We start from the raw sequence: 18,671 nt of genomic DNA, 5'->3' as shown, positions 1-18,671 counted from the left end.
TCTAGATATATCTTTCTTCCTCTGTTGATATCCAGTTTTTCCATATCCTTATGTTTTAAGCATGTCTCATATTTAAATGAAAAATAGCTAGATTAAGAAAAATCCATTTTGTAAATCTGTGTTATCCCCTTGGTGAATTTCTCCAGTTATTTTTACTATCTTAACTGATATATATGGACTTGTTTTTACCATCTCATTTTTGGCTTTGAATTTATCCTGTTTCTTTCTCTAGGCCTCTTTTCCCTTACTTGTTTTTTTCCCTAGTTCTTTGTTTGTCTGCTTTCCTCTTCCTCTTTATTTTCTCTCCAGTGATCTGAGGAGTTCTACTCTATTTCTACTTTTGTGTATATTCTTGTATAGTCTACCTTTGATGTTAAATCATCATCCACTCCCAAACAATACATCTTTAGGATTTTTTTAAGTATGGTGACTTGCTCCCAGCTTACATGACATTGTTGAGTATTTTATTTCTGTCCTTTTTTTAAACTCACACATCAGCAATTATTAGTATAAGAGAATGGTTAAAGTTACCTATATATGTATCTGTTTCATTGCTCTCCTTCCTTTCTTACCTCAGACCATCCTCCTAGGAAAAGTTTCCATTTCCAAAATACAGTACAGACTGTCCCTGATTTACAATGGTCCAGCTTACAATTTTTTTACTTCATGATAATGTGAAAATGATCTGCATTCAGTAGAAACCATACATCAAATGCTGCATTTTGATATTTTTTCCAGGACCAGCAACATGTGGTATGATACTCTGGTGATGCTGGGCACAGCTCCCTGTCCACCAGGGAAAACCACTCTGCTTTTCACTTCCAGTACAGTCTTCAATAAATTACATGAGGGGCGCCTGGGTGGCTCGGTCAGTTAAGCGATCGACTTCGGCTCAGGTCATGATCTCACGGTCCGTGGGTTCGAGCCCCGCGTTGGGCTCTGTGCCGACAGCTCAGAGCCTGGAGCCTGTTTCAGATTCTGTGTCTCCCTCTCTCTGTGACCCTCCCCCATTCATGCTCTGTCTCTCTCTGTCTCAAAAATAAATAAACGTTAAAAAAAATTTTTTTAATAAATTACATGAAATATTCAACACTTTATTATAAAATGGCTTTTATTAGATGATTCTGCCCAACTGTAAAATAATGTAAGTGTTCCGAGAACCTTTAAGGCAGGCAAGACTAAACTATGAAATTCAGTAAGTTGGGAACGAGTTATTGGGATGTAACCCCATCATAAATTGAGAAAGATCAGTACATCCTTTACATGTCCTTTTCATGTGAATATGGTGGTTATAAACTCTTTTGGGTTTTTTTTTCCTGAAAATGTCTTTGTTTCAAACTCTTTCTTGAAAGAGAATGTTCCTGAGTACAAAACATTAATGTGACTTTGAATATGTCATTCTGCTACCTTCTCTTTCCAATGCTGCTGTTGAGAAGTTCACTAAAATAAAATTCTTTCCTTGGTAGGTGATTTGTATTTTACTGTCTGGCTGCTCACAAGAATTTTTTTTTTTTTTGAGAGAGAGAGAGAATATCCCACTTGCAGTCAGCACAGAGCCCAATGCAGGGCTTGAACTCACAAGTCATGAGATCATTACCTGAGCCAAAATCCAGAGCTAACCAGCTGAGCCCCACGGTGTCCCATACAAGATGATTTTTAATGAAGTTGGTATAATCCAGTTCTAGTTCCTTGTACCTGTGTGCGGATCTCTCTACTCTCTCATTTTGTGGCTTCTCTGTAGGCTTATCTCTCACCAGTTCTTAGGACTTATACGCTATTTTTCCAGTTATTTCCTCCACCACAATTCCGTTTATTGTTTATGGGATTGTGCATATATGTAACCTGGTCTTTCCAATTCTAGCCTCTACATGTCTTAACCTCTCTCACAGGTGATATTTCTTTTCTTTCTGCATTTTGAGAAATTTCGCAATGTGTATCTTCCAGGTTACAACTAACTTCTCTTCCCTTACAGGCGATTCTGTTTCAGGCTACATGCAATCTTCCAGAGCTAACTCCGGTCTATCGATCTTCGTAACTCACTGACAATTTTTATTTATGAAAGTGTATTATTGTTTCCTGGGGTTTTTTTTTTCAGTATGCTTGCTCATTTTGAACAATTTTCTTATGCTTGTTCACTTTTGGGATCCCATCTTTATTTCTTCACACAATTCATACAAAATCATTTTATACTCTTATTGCTAATCCTTATATCAATTCCTTCAACAGTTTATACCTTGTATGTGGTTTCTGCGGACTCCTACTCATGATGGCTGTTTTCTTGTGTTGGGTGAATTAAATAAATACACACTCAAATCAAGGATCACCAATCTGCACAGAAGCTAGGGGACTGGAGTTAACTGAGGAGTCCAAGGTGGTGTCCTGAACCCGATTTCAGGAATTCTGCCTTTCATGAGAACTCACTCTGCAATGCTGCTCTGCTAGCCTAAGCCTTTGTACATGTGTATTTACATGTACAGACAGGGGCTGGGCTGGTTACTTCCCTTACTTCCTGCAAGCAGAGAAATATAAATTGTTTTATGCAGAACCTAGTTGTTTTGTAATAAGATGACTGCCACCATACATCATCAGAGGCAGAATCTCAAAAAAGTCTTTCAAAACCTCATAATATTTAGAAAAAGAAAGCCAACTAAGTGATAATGAGCTTATTTAACAAGAAAATGTTCACCCCTTGGGTAATTTTACCCCATAAAATCTTGGGTGATCTGAGTAAGAACAAACTTACTCCACATCTTCTGAAATTTCAGATAATCCAAATCAGGAAGAAGGTCAATATGAAGATAAAAATAAAATTTCTTTGTCCTTTAGTACAAATATAAAATTACTTCATCTTATTTTTATTTAAGAAACAAACTTGAAAAGTCATTTTTCTCATACTTTCTCATAAAACACTAAATTACTTTCCTGACATTGTATCAAGCATAAGATATACAGACACGTCATTATTCTCCTAAAATATATCAACAGTACCTGGCATACAGTAGTATTTGATGAGAATTTGCTGGATAAAAAGACAATATTTCGCAACTTATCCGATAATATCTGAGCATTGGATCCTAGTTAGAAAAATGAATGTTTTAATCTCACAGCTTTATTCTTAGATGAATACACAGTAATGGTTTTCTTGATTTAAATTAGCTTTAGTTCCTAACTCTGGTTTTCATAATGAATCTAAATAAAGTAGCTGATACAATTGAATACCAAAATGCTAGTGGAATTTAAAAAATGTCTAGTATTTATTTATTCTTGAGAAAGAGGGTGGAGAGGGGAGCAGCAGGAAGAGAGAATCCCAAGCAGGTTCCACACTGACAGCACAGAGCCTGACACGGGGCTTGATCTCGTGAACCATGAGATCACGACCTGAGCCGAAATCAAAAGGCTGAACCACCTAGGTACCCCTCCAGTGGAATTATTTTTAAATGTTACTCTTAGGCAATACCCCTGGTAATTCTGATTTAGTTGGACTTTCATAATTCTTAGGGAATCTGTATTTTTAAAAATAATCCAGGTGATTCAACAGCCAGATTTGCAAACCACATCCTCACCCTCTGGTATATGTGTTCAGACAAGAAGCTGCTAATATATTCTCAGTGTTTACATCACATAATGTGCAACACTGCTCCTTTAGTAAATACCTCTCACTGTAATTTTCTAGCGAGTGTGTCTCAGACTCTTGCATGTAAGAAGGGGGTGCAGATAACTGCCAAGCCTCTCTGGGAAGACGGGGGATTATAATACAATTTGAAAATAATTGATCTTTTAGAAGACAGATTATAATGAAAAGCAACTAAATGACTTTGACTGTAAGGTTTGCCCAGGCACAACTTGGTCCAAATCAAGGTCCAAATCTATTATCGATAATATGCAACTTTCAGACCATTTTCACTTAACCATTCCTTTCCCACTTTCTCCATTTTAAATTGGATTATTTTATTTAAGCATTGAAGACTTTCCTAGACATAATCAGTTTTGGTCTTTGGAAGTTCAGTTTTTATAAAATTATTTCCATGAGCTTACATAAAAATCCAAGAACCTTTCCTCTTACCATTTTAGTAAAAACAGAAAAGATAAATTCCCATGGGTGTTTTATCAGCACAATGCAAAAAAAGAAATAGTTTATATTCATATTTTCTTGTTTGTAGGATTATCACAGATATTAAATGAGCACCATTTCAGGGCTCAAGTATATACCACATGCTCTTGGAATTCATCAAATGACCTGCGCTGCAAGAACAGAATCTGACAGTGTGGTGTTTCTGAAAAAGCTAAAATGAAAACATGGTACCTTAATGCCAAAGTCTAGCAACACCATTTAAGGACCAGAAAGACAAGCATTTCAGAGATAAGGCCAATCCACTGACATCAGTTTGTACAAAGCAAACACCGATTCACTCGTTCACCAAACATTTAATGCTGAATAGTCCTCAGTCACTGTTCACAGACTAGATCCCTGTCCTCGTGGAGATGTGGTTCTCCTGGAGGGAAAGAGGTACAGACAGCGAGGGGCAAAAAACAAGCAAGCAAGCAAGCAAACATAAGCCCAAATAAGCTGTCCAATATGAGCTCAAGTTCTGGTTCGGATGCCTGACAGCCATAAAATGGGAAGGCACCTTGTGCTTTTGAATCTCCGCTTCCTCTTGCACAGACGGAAATCCTAGACCCTACCACACAGGTTTGCTGTGAGGATCAAAGTAGCTCACATACATAAAGCAAGACTGTCATAGTCTTATCTGTGTTTTAAAGTCAGCGAGAGAAGAAAGTTCAAACCTCGTAAATGTGGGACACACCATCAAGGATAGCCTTTGCCTCAGTATCTTTCCTGCCCCGCGTCTTCTGTCATTTACGCTAACAGCAAACACCAGAAACTATTCAGCAAAATAGGCTAGCTCCACATGATTGCAAAGTCCTGTTAATTGCCCAGCACCAACAGCGTTTGGTCTATCAGGGAATCCACAAGTTCTTTAAGAAAATGTTGCGTCCACTGTTCTTTCTGACACAGAGGACACCTCCACGTGGGAAAACATGGGCAATGAAGTCTCTGAGTTGCAAAGTGACTCAGAAAGTCCATTTCTGGATGTGAAGGAGCTGTGGGAATACTTTAACCAAATTTATTTTTATATTTCCTTTTCTCATATGTGTATAAGAGTTACATGTGACCAAATCTATATCTAAGTACAAAGAGCTGTTTCAATAGATACAAAACAAAAACCTAAAGTATAGTTTAACTGACAGCATTTTTTGCTTGTGTTTTGAATGTATATAAAATATCAGGGCAGGGGCGCCTGGGTGGCTCAGTCAGTTAAGCGAACGACTTCGGCTCAGGTCATGATCTCACGGTCCGTGGGTTCGAGCCCCAAGTCAGGCTGTGCTGACAGCTCAGAGCCTGGAGCCTGTTTCAGATTCTGTGTCTCCCTCTTTCTGTCTCCTCCCCCTCTCATGCTCTGTCTCTCTCTTCTCAAAAAAAAAAAAAAAAAAAAAGAAACGTTAGAAAAAAATTAAAATAAAATATCAGGGCAGGCTTCACAATTGATAGAACTTTAGATTCAATGAAATATGGTGCCTGGAACATCAAGGGAGCTTAAACAAATATTTACTGAAAGAAAGTAATGCATTCTGCAAAATGGAACACAATGTCTGGCCCTGAATGCCCTCCAAGAAAAGATGTTCTGCAGAAAACGTTGCCCTGGGCAGTAGTGGGGATTCTCACTGTGCCCAGGGATCAGCTTTGAAGTCACCACCGCAAGCCACCCTTCAACCCTTCAATGCACAATTCTTCCTCAAAGAAGTCAACATAGTAGCAACGGACCCGAGTTTTATCTGTAACGGTTTAAGTACCTAAAAGAATTTTAGGCTTTATGAATCATGTCATTTCCAATTATTGTAACTTTCCAGATGATTTTGTTGGAAATCCCCACAAAGAAAACTCTTCCGAGTTTTGTGTGAAGGTTTTGTGCTACAAACCAGAGGTACTGGAAGTTGAAAATGAAATCGGCCTTGAATAGGCATCGGTCTTCACATGGCTATCCACACTGTCACTGACTTCCGGTAACACACACTTTCAGATGAATACCACGGAAAATGCCTTTAAAAATCATGCACATCATGCACTGAAATCCTCACTTTGACACCTCACACTGGAGTGAGGTCAGGTTTTCCGATACAGCCTGCGTTACCGCACAAAAGCAACTTCATCCACATGACGGGCAGAAATGAAGCCGAAAAGAAAGCTTCCTCTCTTGTGATCTCGGAAGAGCCATCATCAGTTTATGTACCGTCTGGTAAAATTAGTAAGTCCTCTACAGATTATGTATGGAGTTTTTGTATATTCACGATTTTCCTTCGGTGACAAAGATTGGCTGTGTTTTAAAACCTAGTTTCCCTGTTTATCTGCAAAAGTGATAAAAGAGAGCTTTCTACTCCTTCCTTTCTTCCTTCCTCTTTCTGTCAACTACTAAGTGTGCAATCTTTAGCAAGTCACTTACCCTCTCTGCTGTGGTGCTTTCTTCTTTCTTATCAGGGATTGTAACAGTGCATACCTCATAGGCTTGTTAAATAAGTATTAAATCAGGTAAAAGGTATGCAGCACTTAGAAGAGAGCCTAGCACTTAGAAGCCCCTCATAAATTGTTATTATTTTTATCTTTATTAATTTTATTATTACTACACATAATCATGTAAGGCCAAGGTCGAAGTAAACGAATAAATAGATTCCTAAGTTAGTGAAAGAAGTGGAGTATAAAGCTTGATCTTTACAGATGATGATTTCAAAAGAAAGACGAGGCAAAGGTGAACATATGTGTCACTGCTCATCATAACCTTCCTTCCTGCCTCCTCCCCTCACCCAGAGTACAACCCAATGTCAGGAGCATGGGACAGCAATCTTGTTTCAGTGGATCAGAGCCCACCTGTGCTCTCTCAAGTACCCATGAGAAGACGGAGAAGAAGAAGTGACGAGGGTGCTCTCCAGGAGCACATGTCACCACATACCCCACCGAGCAAGCTCACAGCCCTCTGCCCGCGTGAGCCAGCCCGCACTAAGATGTGCTGCCTGTCCAACCCACAGCGACTTACCCGCCGTGTAACTGCCTCAGCATCGCTTAACATGTCTACATTTCTGCACTGTCTTTTATAAAAGGGACATTAAAAACAGCCAGGTGACCACTCTGAAGAGGAAACTATATTTGTAGGATAGCAAGAAAAGGGCCTGCTACAAGGTAGGTATTCAAAACTGTTAGTTCCCCCCAAATATATGTAAATATTTTCGATTCCTCCTCCACTGAAGCAGCACTGGCACTACACCGTAAATGATCTTGGTTAACATCATTTCTCCCCTTTGTCCTGGCTGAGTTACCCGAATCAGGTAGAGAACAGTTGCCATCATGGACGTTCTGCTCCCTGTAACACTCAGTCCTGAATGCTTGCTGCCAACAGACGTTCTGTAAGAAATGAGTCAATCAGTTCCGAGGGTTGAAGAGTCTTGAACAGCATACCAACTTGAGATGCCAAAGTTTAACTGGAATTTGGCATTTGGATGAGCACTTCTCCCTGGACTGAAAGCAGAAGATTCCTAAACAAAGAGCAATCACAAGTGGTAATTTGATCCAACTGGATCCAATGATATTTAGCATATTTTATAAAGGAGTGAGAAAAACAAGAATGGACTCAAGAAAATGTTTTCATTTTATGATTTACTCTCTAGGAGCAAAGATGAATTGCCTTATGAAGTTACTTCTTATAACACAAGGAACAAAACCGTCCAGAAAAAAAATGATGCAACGTCTTCCTAGAGGTAACATTCTGTTACAGAATAAATGTGGGCCTTTCAGTACATCTGGCAATAACTCCACAACCTACAAAGCTGACCCCCTAAAAAAACATGTTCATGATCATAATTTGTTATCAGCGGATGTTATTACTTCAAGCCAGAGGACATTTGGAAACAAAATGGGTAGTTTCTGTGGTGCAAAACAGATCTCCAAAGTGGTCAACTAGAAAAGACCCACAGTAAATCCAACAGGCTGGGGCAGATGTCCACTCCTAAATGCAGGGGAAGCAAATCCGAAGGTGATTTTTACATTTCCTTCTCCCCTGCTAGCAGCTCCCAAACTGCAAACCCTTAACCAAAGTCCAGGTCTTGCTTTATGGGTTTTCTGAAAGGTCATAACAGATACTAGGATTCTCTATGACATCTAAACCACTACATACGAATCCCTTTTTATGCATATCCATATTTAAAGAGATCCTATCAGCAAAGGAACACTAACTTTGTACATACAACATTACATTAATACAGAATAAACAATGCTTTTACATGAAAGAAAAACCATAGTTCTTTCAAGCTACACATGACATAACAGGAATCAAGATACATTATGGGTGCATTTCCATTGTGTATATTTTTATTTTAAAACTTATGCACTCAAGTATCTTGTTCCTAGTTCATTTGTATCTTGGTATATTTCCTCTTATCTTTAATGTTCTGCAATTTCAACATGGTATGTTGAAATGGGTTTAGTTTTGTGCATTGCCCTAACATTGTACTTCAATTCATCATTTCTGGAAAATTATCACCCCTTATCTATTCAAATGTTGCCTCTCCGTTGTTGTCTGTATTCTCTCCTTCTGAGCCTCCTCCCTTCTCGCTCCATAACTCACCAATGTTTATATTTATCATTTAGTTCTGTCTCTGGACCCTGGGTATTATCATCAATTATGCTATGAATAATCTGTATGTTAACCCTTCCAGTGAGTTTTTTATTTCAAAACTATATTTTTTATGTATAGACTTTCTATTTGTTTTTAAAAAAATAAGTCTTGGGGCGCCTGGGTGGCTCAGTCGGTTAAGCGTCCGACTTCGGCTCAGGTCACAATCTCGCGGTATGTGAGTTCGAGCCCCGCGTCGGGCTCTGTGCTGACTGCTCAGAGCCTGGAGCCTGTTTCAGATTCTGTGTCTCCCTCTCTCTCTGACCCTCCCCCATTCATGCTCTGTCTCTCTCTGTCTCAAAAATAAACGTTAAAAAAAATTTTTTTTTTAAATAAGTCTTTTATTTTCTTAGGGTATGATTTCTTCTTATATGCTGTCAACATTTTATACCCACCCATTTTCCATCTCTTTCATGTTGTTGTATTATGTCAAGTCTTTAAGTTTCAACACTGCTGTCATGCCTTATGCTGACTCTGCCTCATGGACTGTATCATCTGGTCACGCTCAGTCTTGGTTGATTGTTTCCCTGGGTGTTTGGTCATGTATTTCAGGGAGCATTTTCTCAGCGGGCTTGCTGTTTTCTTGAAAGTCCTTGACACTCTAGGTGGTTGGTTCCAGCTTTCAGGATGGTTTTGGGTTTTACTCTTTGAGGAGCCCCAGGGCTATTTTTCTACTTGAAGATTTCTAGGTCAGCAGGTGGTGTGCAAAACAAAAACAAAAACTCACATGACATGCAGGCTAAAAGAACACAATTCTTAGGGGAAGATTTCTTTGCCTCTCACTAATAACGTTTCTTGTTCTCACTCTGTGCTGGTGGCATTTTTCCAGCCTAACCGTTCATTACAGTAACGGTCCTGGGTTTATGCAGGAGGCAGGCATGTCTCAGTCCCAGCTCTGTGCCTTATCTGGGACCAAGGCCTTCACTTCATCTCTGTCCATGCAGACGTCAAACTCCACCTTCTGTGTTCACACAGAATCCCTCGGGCAGCCACGGCATCCGTTCATACACAGGCTACCCTCTGACTTTCAACTTCTCTGCTTCAGGTACATGGTAATAATCCTTTCTCACTGACTGATTGGCTGATTGCAAAATTAGTTACTGTTTTAAAATCATGTCAAATATTTTATCCAGTATTACTAAGTGTTTGTAATCATGAGTTTTTTAGATGATCTCAGTCTACTGCATTGCTTTAGTGTGTGAATACTTTACTGTTTAATTATTCACAATCATTTAACCAATTAGTCCTTCCAAAGCAGAAGTTTAGTGGAACTGTATTTCAGATCCTGAGTAGTTAGAAACCCTTCACATTATTTTTTACGTCCAGGATTCTTCCCCACGTTTAGAAGTAACAGACTAGAGAGACATATTTTTAAATTCTAAATGAAATAACTCTCTGAAATACCTCCTGGGATCCTGGAAGGACATGGACCATTTCCTCCTAATCACCATTACAAACTGATCAAAATACAGTATATTAATTGATTTGTGAGAAAACTTGGGGAAAAAAAAAGAGAAACAATCTTTTTTTTTTCTAAACACCATTTGAATGTTACCACTTATACTATTAAGTCCTGAAAATCTGTAACTGCTCTCAAACAAGATGATTTGCCATAATCCTCAGGAATAGAAGCCTCATGATATAAATAATGTAACATAAAAATCTTTCTACATATACAAACTATGAAACAGAATATTTAGGAAAAGTCATAGAATTTATCCCACAGAAATGACAACTTGCAATGATTTGTGATCTTATAAAGGAAAAATCTCAATGATTTGAGAAAATGGTGAGGCCCAATCCACAGTGCCTCTTTCACAAATAGTAAGCCTCCCACTCTAGGAAAAGACATGAAATTGTTTAAATCAAAGTCAAAAGTGTAAGGATGGGCTTATTTCTAATCTCCACCAGAAAGAAGCAGTCTTCTAAGCTTGATCTCATACATCATAGGTGGGAAATGCTGTTGATTAGTTTAAATTTTTACTTACTAGATTATTCCACTGGAAAAACAGAGTAAGCAGTGATGAAAACTATAATATAATTATATATAACATAAAGAATCTTGGGAAATAATAGATTTAGACAAAAGCCAAGTCTTACTCCAGAATATGGTTCACTCTTAAATTCATCATACTATCTTCAACATGATACAGGCGATGTTCATTACCAATTGAAGCAATTAAAATATGTGTCATCTGTCTACTGCCCTGGTCTATGCATTTAGTCGTCTGAGATTCCTGAACTAAGAGAGAAAAATACTTACTCTCTAGATAGTAGGTGATGTTAAGAAGTAGACAAATCAGTAAGGCAGGGGGATCACATTTGCATAAAGCATTGGAGAAAGTTTACACGACAACTTGGAACCAATGTCTCTCACCACTAATTTACAACCACAAGTTTTTAAAATCAAATTATTTTTCTCACAGACATAGTAACAAGGGACTATAGAATGATCAGTTGCAAAAATTTAAATTTTGCCTATAGGACAGTCTAATTTTTAAAAAGCAATGTAGCTTTCTAAAGTTGTTTAAGTTAGCTTCAGACAACATTACTAAATATATAACCCTCAGGCTTAGTAGATCTCAAGTCTAAGCCAATTAAAAAAAAAAAAATCACTTACGTTTTAAACATATACCCTGAAAGCAAATTTGAAAATAGCTGTATTCAGAATATCCAGGATCGATTTGTTTTTCCTGGTTGTTTTTCTTGGCATAGATCCCCATGCTCCTCATAGTGTGGTCCATGGACCAGGAGCCTCAACACATCTCAGAGATCGCTGTTAATGCAGAATATCGGGCTGCACGTAGGCCCTATTGGAGTTACAGTCTGCATTTGAACAAGATTCCCAGGAAATCCGTATGTCCATTAAAGCATGAGAGACACTGTGCTATAAGACACAGAAGTGTTTTCTAATTTAAAGTCAAGGACAAGACTTCTTTTGGGGACGATGAAAATGTTCCTGGTGTTTCTTCACAGCTCTGCAGATGCATTAACCACTGACCTGTACAATGTAAACGAGTGAATTCCATGGTATGTGAAATAGATCTTAATTTTTGGAGAAGGAAAAAAGATAACAGTAAATGCTTTCAAATTGTCCAGCACATAGACGAATGGTACCAGTTCCAACTTATTTCTTTTATCTTGGGAAAAATGAGATGCACCGTTTCCGGGGACTCACCTCTCCTGAGAAAGGGAAGGGCACCAGGCCTGGGCTCTGGGCGGACCTGAGCAAGACTGAAAGGACACGGGTCCATAACAGGGGTTTGCCGGGAGCCTGCCCCCACGACCCCACCCCCAACTCCACCCCCACGACCCACCCCCACCCCCAGCACACACAGCTCTCCCGGAACGGCTCTCGGCTGGGAACCCGGGAACCGCGTGCGGAAAGAAAGTGACGCTTCAGGAAGCCACACTAACCAGAAGGAGCCAAGCGACAGGAGCAGAAACGCTATCTGGGCCGCACAAGTGCGCTCGGGGTGGCTGGGGAGGGAGGGAGGGCTTGGCCCTCATTCCACTCCCCTCCCCCCAGAAAAACCTCCAGTTTCTTAAGTAAAATCCCCTCGTTACTCAGAGCTGGCTGCAGACGACCTCGACCCCCTCGCCGGGACCGCGACCGCAGACGAGTCTCCCGCCCCGCACGTCCGCGCCCCTGCGCGCCCTCGGTGGGAGCCGGGTGCCAAGGGGTCGGGGAGAGCCCGCGGGTCGGTGCCCTAGAGTCGGGCGCTGGACGACCCGGGGAAAGGAGGGGCAGGGCCGGGCGGGTCCACTCCTGCAGGGATACCTTCCAACTTGTGCTCGCCCGGCAGCCTGCTGACCGAGCTGGCCGCGAGCAGGGCAGGGGCGGGCGGGGACCCCGCAGATCCCAAGAGTTCCGGCATCGCCCCGCGGACCGAGTCTAGCGGCCGCGAATCTACCCCGGTCTCCCGTCCAGACCGTGACCCGCCCGACAGGGCGCCCCGGGGTCGCGCTCCTCCCCCAGTCCCGCCGACATGCCCACGAGCGCTCACCGGGGACACACAGCGACGCGCCCTCCCCCCGCCCGCCCCTGGCGACCCCTGCCCATACTCACACGACGGGTGGTAGCTCCCCCTTGCCCCCCCCCCCGCACTCACTCGCAGCGGTGGTCTCCCCCCCACCCTCCTCCCGCACTCACTCGCATTGGTGGTAGCTCCCCTCGATGCCCCCCGCACCCCTGCCCCCGCACTCACCCGCAGCGGTCGTAGGCCCCCCGCACCCGCAAACCCCCCCCCCCGACAGCCCCCCAGCACTCACCCGCAGCGGTGGTAACCCCCCGCACCCCCACACCGCACTCAAAGGAGGGGTGGTAGCCCCCCCGCACCCCTACACCCCCCCGCACTCACAGGAGGGGTGGTAGCTCCCCCGCACCCCTACATCCCCCGCACTCACAGGAGGGGTGGTAGCCCCCCCCGCACCCCTACATCCCCCGCACTCACAGGAGGGGTGGTAGCCCCCCCCGCACCTCTACACCCCCCGCACTCACAGGAGGGGTGGTAGCCCCCCCCCCCCGCACCCCTACATCCCTCGCACTCACAGGAGAGGCGGTAGCCACCCCCCGCACCCTTCTCCCCAGCACTCACCCGCAGTGGTGGTAACCCGGCTCCGGCCGCGGGGGCTGAGCCCCGCCGCCGTCCCCCGGCCCCGCGTCCAGCAGCAGGTAGTCCCGGCTCTCCTGGCGCCGTGCACCGACCCCAGCCGCCCTCCGGGGAGACCCGGCCCTCCGGGGCGCGAACGCGGGGCTCCGGTTCATGGCCGGCCCGGGACCCGCTGGCTGGGGCGCCGCGGGGACCAAGTGCAGGGGGGGCGTGCGGGCTGCGCGGCTCCGAGCTCCGCCAGCGGCTCCAGGCCAGCCTGGGGGCGAGTCAGCACTGGGGGCGCAGCGGGGGCCCCGCCCGGAGAGCGGCCGGAGAGGGGGCCCCGCGGGGGGGTTGGGGGGGGCGGAGCGAGCAGAGGCGGGCGCGGGGCCCGACCCACGAGTTACCATGCCGACCGGACGCCCGCCCGCCCCCCGGCCCTGCGCCCTTTGCCCGCGTCCCCCGGGCCGCCCCCTCCTTTAAAGGGATCGAACGCGGGTCTTGGAGAGGGTTGGGGCGGGACAGCCGCGTGCTCCTGCCGCCTGCTTTCCTTCATTCGTTCCTCCCTCCCTCCTTCATTCCCTCCTTCTTCCCTCCTTCATTCGTTCCTCTCTCCCTCCTTCCCTTCCCTTTCCTTCCTTCCGTCTTTTCTTTCCCCCTTCCTTCTTTATTTCTTTGACTTTTTCTTTCTTTCCTTCTCTTTTTTTTTCTTTCCTTCCTTCCTTTCTCTCTCTTTCTCCCCCCTAAAAGTCCGCTTATTTAGAAATCATACATATTGACAACTTTCTAGAAGTTCCTTTAGGTAAGTTTCTTGTAGAACCAAAGGAACTTTTTTTTTTTTTTAAAGGACAAGACCCTCTCCTTTCTCCAGATTGTCTTCATTTTCTTAGGGCATTTTCTCTCCCATTCCCAACCCCTGGAGTTACTGCAACGCTTTACTTTAAAATGAACAACGCTCCATGTTCCCAACACCAGATGTGCACAGTTCCTGAGCAAACCAACAAAAATAGGCAGGCATTTTCTGATGATATGATAAAGAGGACAACAAGCTGCTTACTTCAGAGAAAACCTTTCCTTCCAAAACTGCAAATGCTGAAATTATTTCTCTGCCAGATGTTCCCCACATTTCTAAACTGTTTTTAATGTTAAGGCTGAGTTTTAAATTCTGATTTAATCTTCACAGATGAGAGAAAGCTTCTCAGTAAGGATGAATCCCTATCTGTAGTAGTTCAAGCAGTAGTCAATTAGGAATCTATCGACTCATTCATTCAATGAGTATTTAATCAATGCCAGCTGTGTGTCAAGCACCATTTTAGGATTCAGAGGTAAATTTGCCTGATAAGGGCCCTCTCTGCCTTCAAAGAGCTTTCATGGAAGAAAAGGACACAGAGTAAACAGGCAAATGAAAAGTACCAGACAAAGCCTCCGTGAAAATAAGACAGGTTGATGTGATACTAACTGGGACTATTTCAGGTTAGGTGGTTAAAAGACACCTCTTTGAGGAGGTGCCAGTTAGGTGAAGAGACGTGGCGAGGAGCCGGACGTGAAAAGATCAGAAGCCCATTACAATTGGATTGAAGACAGCCAGACTGTCTGAAATTCCAGAGGAAAGGTACCTTCACTTCCCACGAACAGGTAAGCAATGCAGTGGATATTGGAAGCGTGAGCAAAAGCAATCAGCTTGATCGAGGGGGAAAGATAACAAATTCAGAATATCTGACTCTGCCAGCACACTAGGAACTAAAGCTCAGAGAGGCTGGGAAGCAGTGTCTCTCGAGGCCTCAGCCTGTGTTTGGCACAGGTATGTGGGATGGATGGATGGACGGACAAAGTGTAGACCAAGAAAATAAGAAAACATTCTTGACCACTAAAAGCACCTTTACCCAGAAAAACTAACCTCCGTCATTCTGAAGTGTATTGTTCCTGATTTAAGAATCTCTTTTTGATCTCTCAACATCATGGAGCTATGATTTAAAATTTTTATTGTTTTCTGGTGATTATACATAGCAATAAGACACTCTGCTTGAAATGCGTTTGTTTATGGTGAATACCATCTGTAAGAATTCAACAGCTTTGATACTTGAATGAATTAGTTAATAAATGTTTAATTTAAATAGCACCAAGGTAGTCTGCTTAGAAACATCAAGGGTGGGAAACAATTTAGTGGGGGAAGTAATATTCCCATGTTTTCAACCTGACTCAAAGTCTGTGAGACAAAACAAAGTTGGAGAAGACCGATGTCATTAGTTGAAGTACTAGTCTTTAACTTAAAAAAAAAAAATTGGGACAGAATTACTCTGCTGTTACAGTTAGTTGAGCTGTTTGTGCCTTTTCTCATCACACTGTTTTTCATTCTCAGGTACCAACCTTCACACTGAAAAAATTATTACCCTAAACTTACAATGTGACATCAGTTTATTGTTTTGCAACACAGACATGCTTTTCCCTATTATTTGACAAACACTGACTACTGGACCAGTAAATCCCCATCTTCACAGGTGGAGAAAGGCAGTGCACACAGGATTGGGAGGTTCCGAAGGGCTTCACGAGGGACTAGGAAGAAGTTAACATTAGTAGTCCGATAGCATGGGTTTTTATTTTAACCAATCCCCTAACTGAAAGTTTGCGATTGCAGAGAAGACGTTTGATCTCCTTCTGCTTCATTTATTTATCAGCAAATGGATATATAATTACTGCGGGCTCATCTATCTCTTTCTGTGTGTATGGTTATCTATGAAGTTTTGTCTCTTCAATTACATTAAAAAACATGGTGGAACAAGAAGACAAGACAACTTCTCAGCTAATTAACATGTTTTAATCAAGTGCAGCAGTGTTGAGTAGATCTATACCAGTGAAGAAAATTGGGTGAATGATAAACGATAGTTCTCAAAGTGAAAACCTGTCGGATGAGTGAAGAATTTAGGATTCTCACAGTTAAAAAGTATCATGTAATTTCATGTGTTTATGTAGTATGTTGATGGTACGGAGATAAAACAGAACATTCAGTTGAAACTCCAAGATACGGGGATGAAGGTGGGCTTTGTACCTCTATGGGGGCAGGAGGGATGCATTAAGAAAGGACTGTCAACTCATTGCATACATCTGCACTGTTTGATTATTGATTAACTTTTTAAAATCTGGCATAATTATTATAACAGTATTTTGACAAGTCACTGGAGGCAAAATGAATAAGAAAAGGGTTGCCCTCTAGAGGGTCACAGGCTAAGAGCCCAAAGGGAAAGAAAACAGAATTGCCTCTGGCATCAGGGACAAAAGGCTGAGAAAACATTATGAGATGCTTAATGACTTGAGAAGAAGCTAGGAAGGGGTCACATGGAAGACTTGGGGCGGCTGCAGATTATGAGGTGCTGGGGCTGAGAGGAAGCCACTGACACAGAGCTTTGCTGGGAAATGCAGTTTGGGGTTAGCTGGCCAACTGCTACAAGTAATGGTTGAGTCAGCAATTCATCTGGATAATTTAAGGTATGCAGACCCTGAGTTCTGACTCCTAACTTATGTAGAATCCACAGAGGGAAAAACAAAAACACCCTACAAACTTCAAAACGCCTGATCTTCTATCAGTGAAGGCCTTGTGTAAATTAACGTTTGAGTGAAATAATTACAGGTGCTACATCTCTGAACCTCTGTATCTTAATTTTTAAAGTAATGGATTATAATAACTACATTTAATGTCTCTGCTGCAGGGGTGCCTGGGTGGTTGAGTGTCCGACTTTGGCTCAGGTCATGATCTCGCGGTCTGTGAGTTCGAGCCCCGCATGGGGCTCTGTGCTGACAGCTCAGAGCCTGGAGCCTGCTTCGGATTCTGTGTCTCCCTCGCTCTCTGCCCCTCCCCCACTCATGCCATGTCTCTCTCTGTAGCTCAAAAATAAACATTTAAAAAAATTAATATCCCTGCTACAGCTAAAACTTTATTAATGTTAGGAACATATGAAATATTAGCAACCTGTTTTTTTTTTTTTTGCTTTAATTTGAGCTTAACATAGATGTCCAGAATCCTAACATTACTATATAGGCATTTTTTTATGTTTATTTTTGAAAGAGAAAGAGAGAGAGAGGGAAGGGCAGAGAGAGAGAGCGACAGAGTATCCCAAGCAGGCTCCACACTGACAGCAGCAAGCCCAGTGTGGGGCTTGAACTCACAAACCATGAGATCATGACCTGAGCCGAAGTCGGAGGCTTAACCGACTGAGCTACTCAGGTGCCCCATATGGTATTTTTTTTAAATAAAGGATGAAGTTTTTTTCTTTAGTGTTTACTTATTTTTAAAGCAAAAGAGAGAGCGTACAGGAGGTGGCAGAGGACAGAGACAGAGGGAGAGAGAGAGAATCCCAAGCAGGCTCTGCACTGTCAGCACAGAGCCTGATTCTGAGCTTGATCCCATGACTGTAGATCATGACATGATCCAAGATTAGGAGTCGGACGCCTAACCAACTGAGTCAGCCAGGTGCCCCCAATGGGTATTTTGTAAGCACTTGTGATTACCATGGTTTCACTTAGAACAAGTCATGTTGGACTAAATTAACTTTTCTTTGGTAGAATTTTTGGAATGCTTTCAGTAAACTATTGAACAAGGACATCGTGTAATATATTTGGCACCAAAATTTAAAAATATGAGCCAGGTAACAGAGGAGTGGTTCATAGTCAGGAGACTGTTGAGAAGACTGCTGATTTATGGGTCAGTGTCACCCAGGTTCTGTAAATAAAGATGTATTAAGAACATATGGGAAAAAAAAAAAAAAAAAAAAAAAAACGTTGAAAGAACGTATGGAGCTCCTTTACAGGTAGTTATTTTCCTATCACTGGAAGTATTCAAATACAGCCTGGACCTCAATTTTCTACATATGCTAAGTGTATGCTAAAGTTAATGAATGCCAACTGTGGTATATTAAAAAAACACTAAAAAAAAAAAAACCACTAAAATCCTTTAAGAAAAAGTACAAAATTTAAAAATCATTTTCATGGATCCAAAATTCACAGTTGATAAAATTCTAATATCTACTCCTAATGTATGTTTAAAATAAAAAACTTTGTACACTAAGAGTAACAGACACATCATTACCATGGTGAAGAATACCTATTTCAGATAAAACCAACAGGAAGATATACTAGAGATGCTCCCATCAACATAAGGAATAAGATAAAGATCTGACTGTACATTACTGTTACTCATTAACTAGGAACTTCTACAATATGATAAATATAATGTGATAAATAAATAAGATAAAAGGTTTTAAGACGAATATAAACCTATTAGTTGACAGATGATGTAATTGTTAAAAAAAATTAAGATTTTTAACTGAAAACTATTAAAACTGAGAAATAAGAGATGTGTTTGGAA

The 18,671-nt window shown here is 42.2% G+C and overlaps 1 protein-coding gene across 3 annotated transcripts in view; it reads right to left on the bottom strand.

Annotated features, from left to right (window-relative positions):
* The window catches only part of TRPC6 (transient receptor potential cation channel subfamily C member 6), a 128,910-nt gene extending 115,207 nt beyond the window's left edge, over positions 1-13,703 (bottom strand). For 2 of the 3 annotated variants that reach the window (XM_053900597.1, XM_053900598.1), the window contains exon 1: positions 13,319-13,703. In XM_053900597.1, the coding sequence (XP_053756572.1) occupies positions 13,319-13,488 (170 nt within the window). In that variant the 5' untranslated portion in view covers positions 13,489-13,703. The remainder of the gene's footprint in view (positions 1-13,318) is intronic. The other variant, XM_053900596.1, reaches the window with a different exon arrangement.
* Between the last annotated feature and the right edge of the window lie 4,968 nt (positions 13,704-18,671).

Source organism: Panthera pardus, unplaced genomic scaffold, assembly GCF_024362965.1.
Source record: "Panthera pardus isolate Hobbes unplaced genomic scaffold, ASM2436296v1 HiC_scaffold_12, whole genome shotgun sequence".
NCBI classification, from domain to species: domain Eukaryota; kingdom Metazoa; phylum Chordata; class Mammalia; order Carnivora; family Felidae; genus Panthera; species Panthera pardus.
The sequence above is the reverse complement of the archived record's forward strand: the minus strand, read 5'-3'. Positions and strand labels throughout refer to the sequence as shown.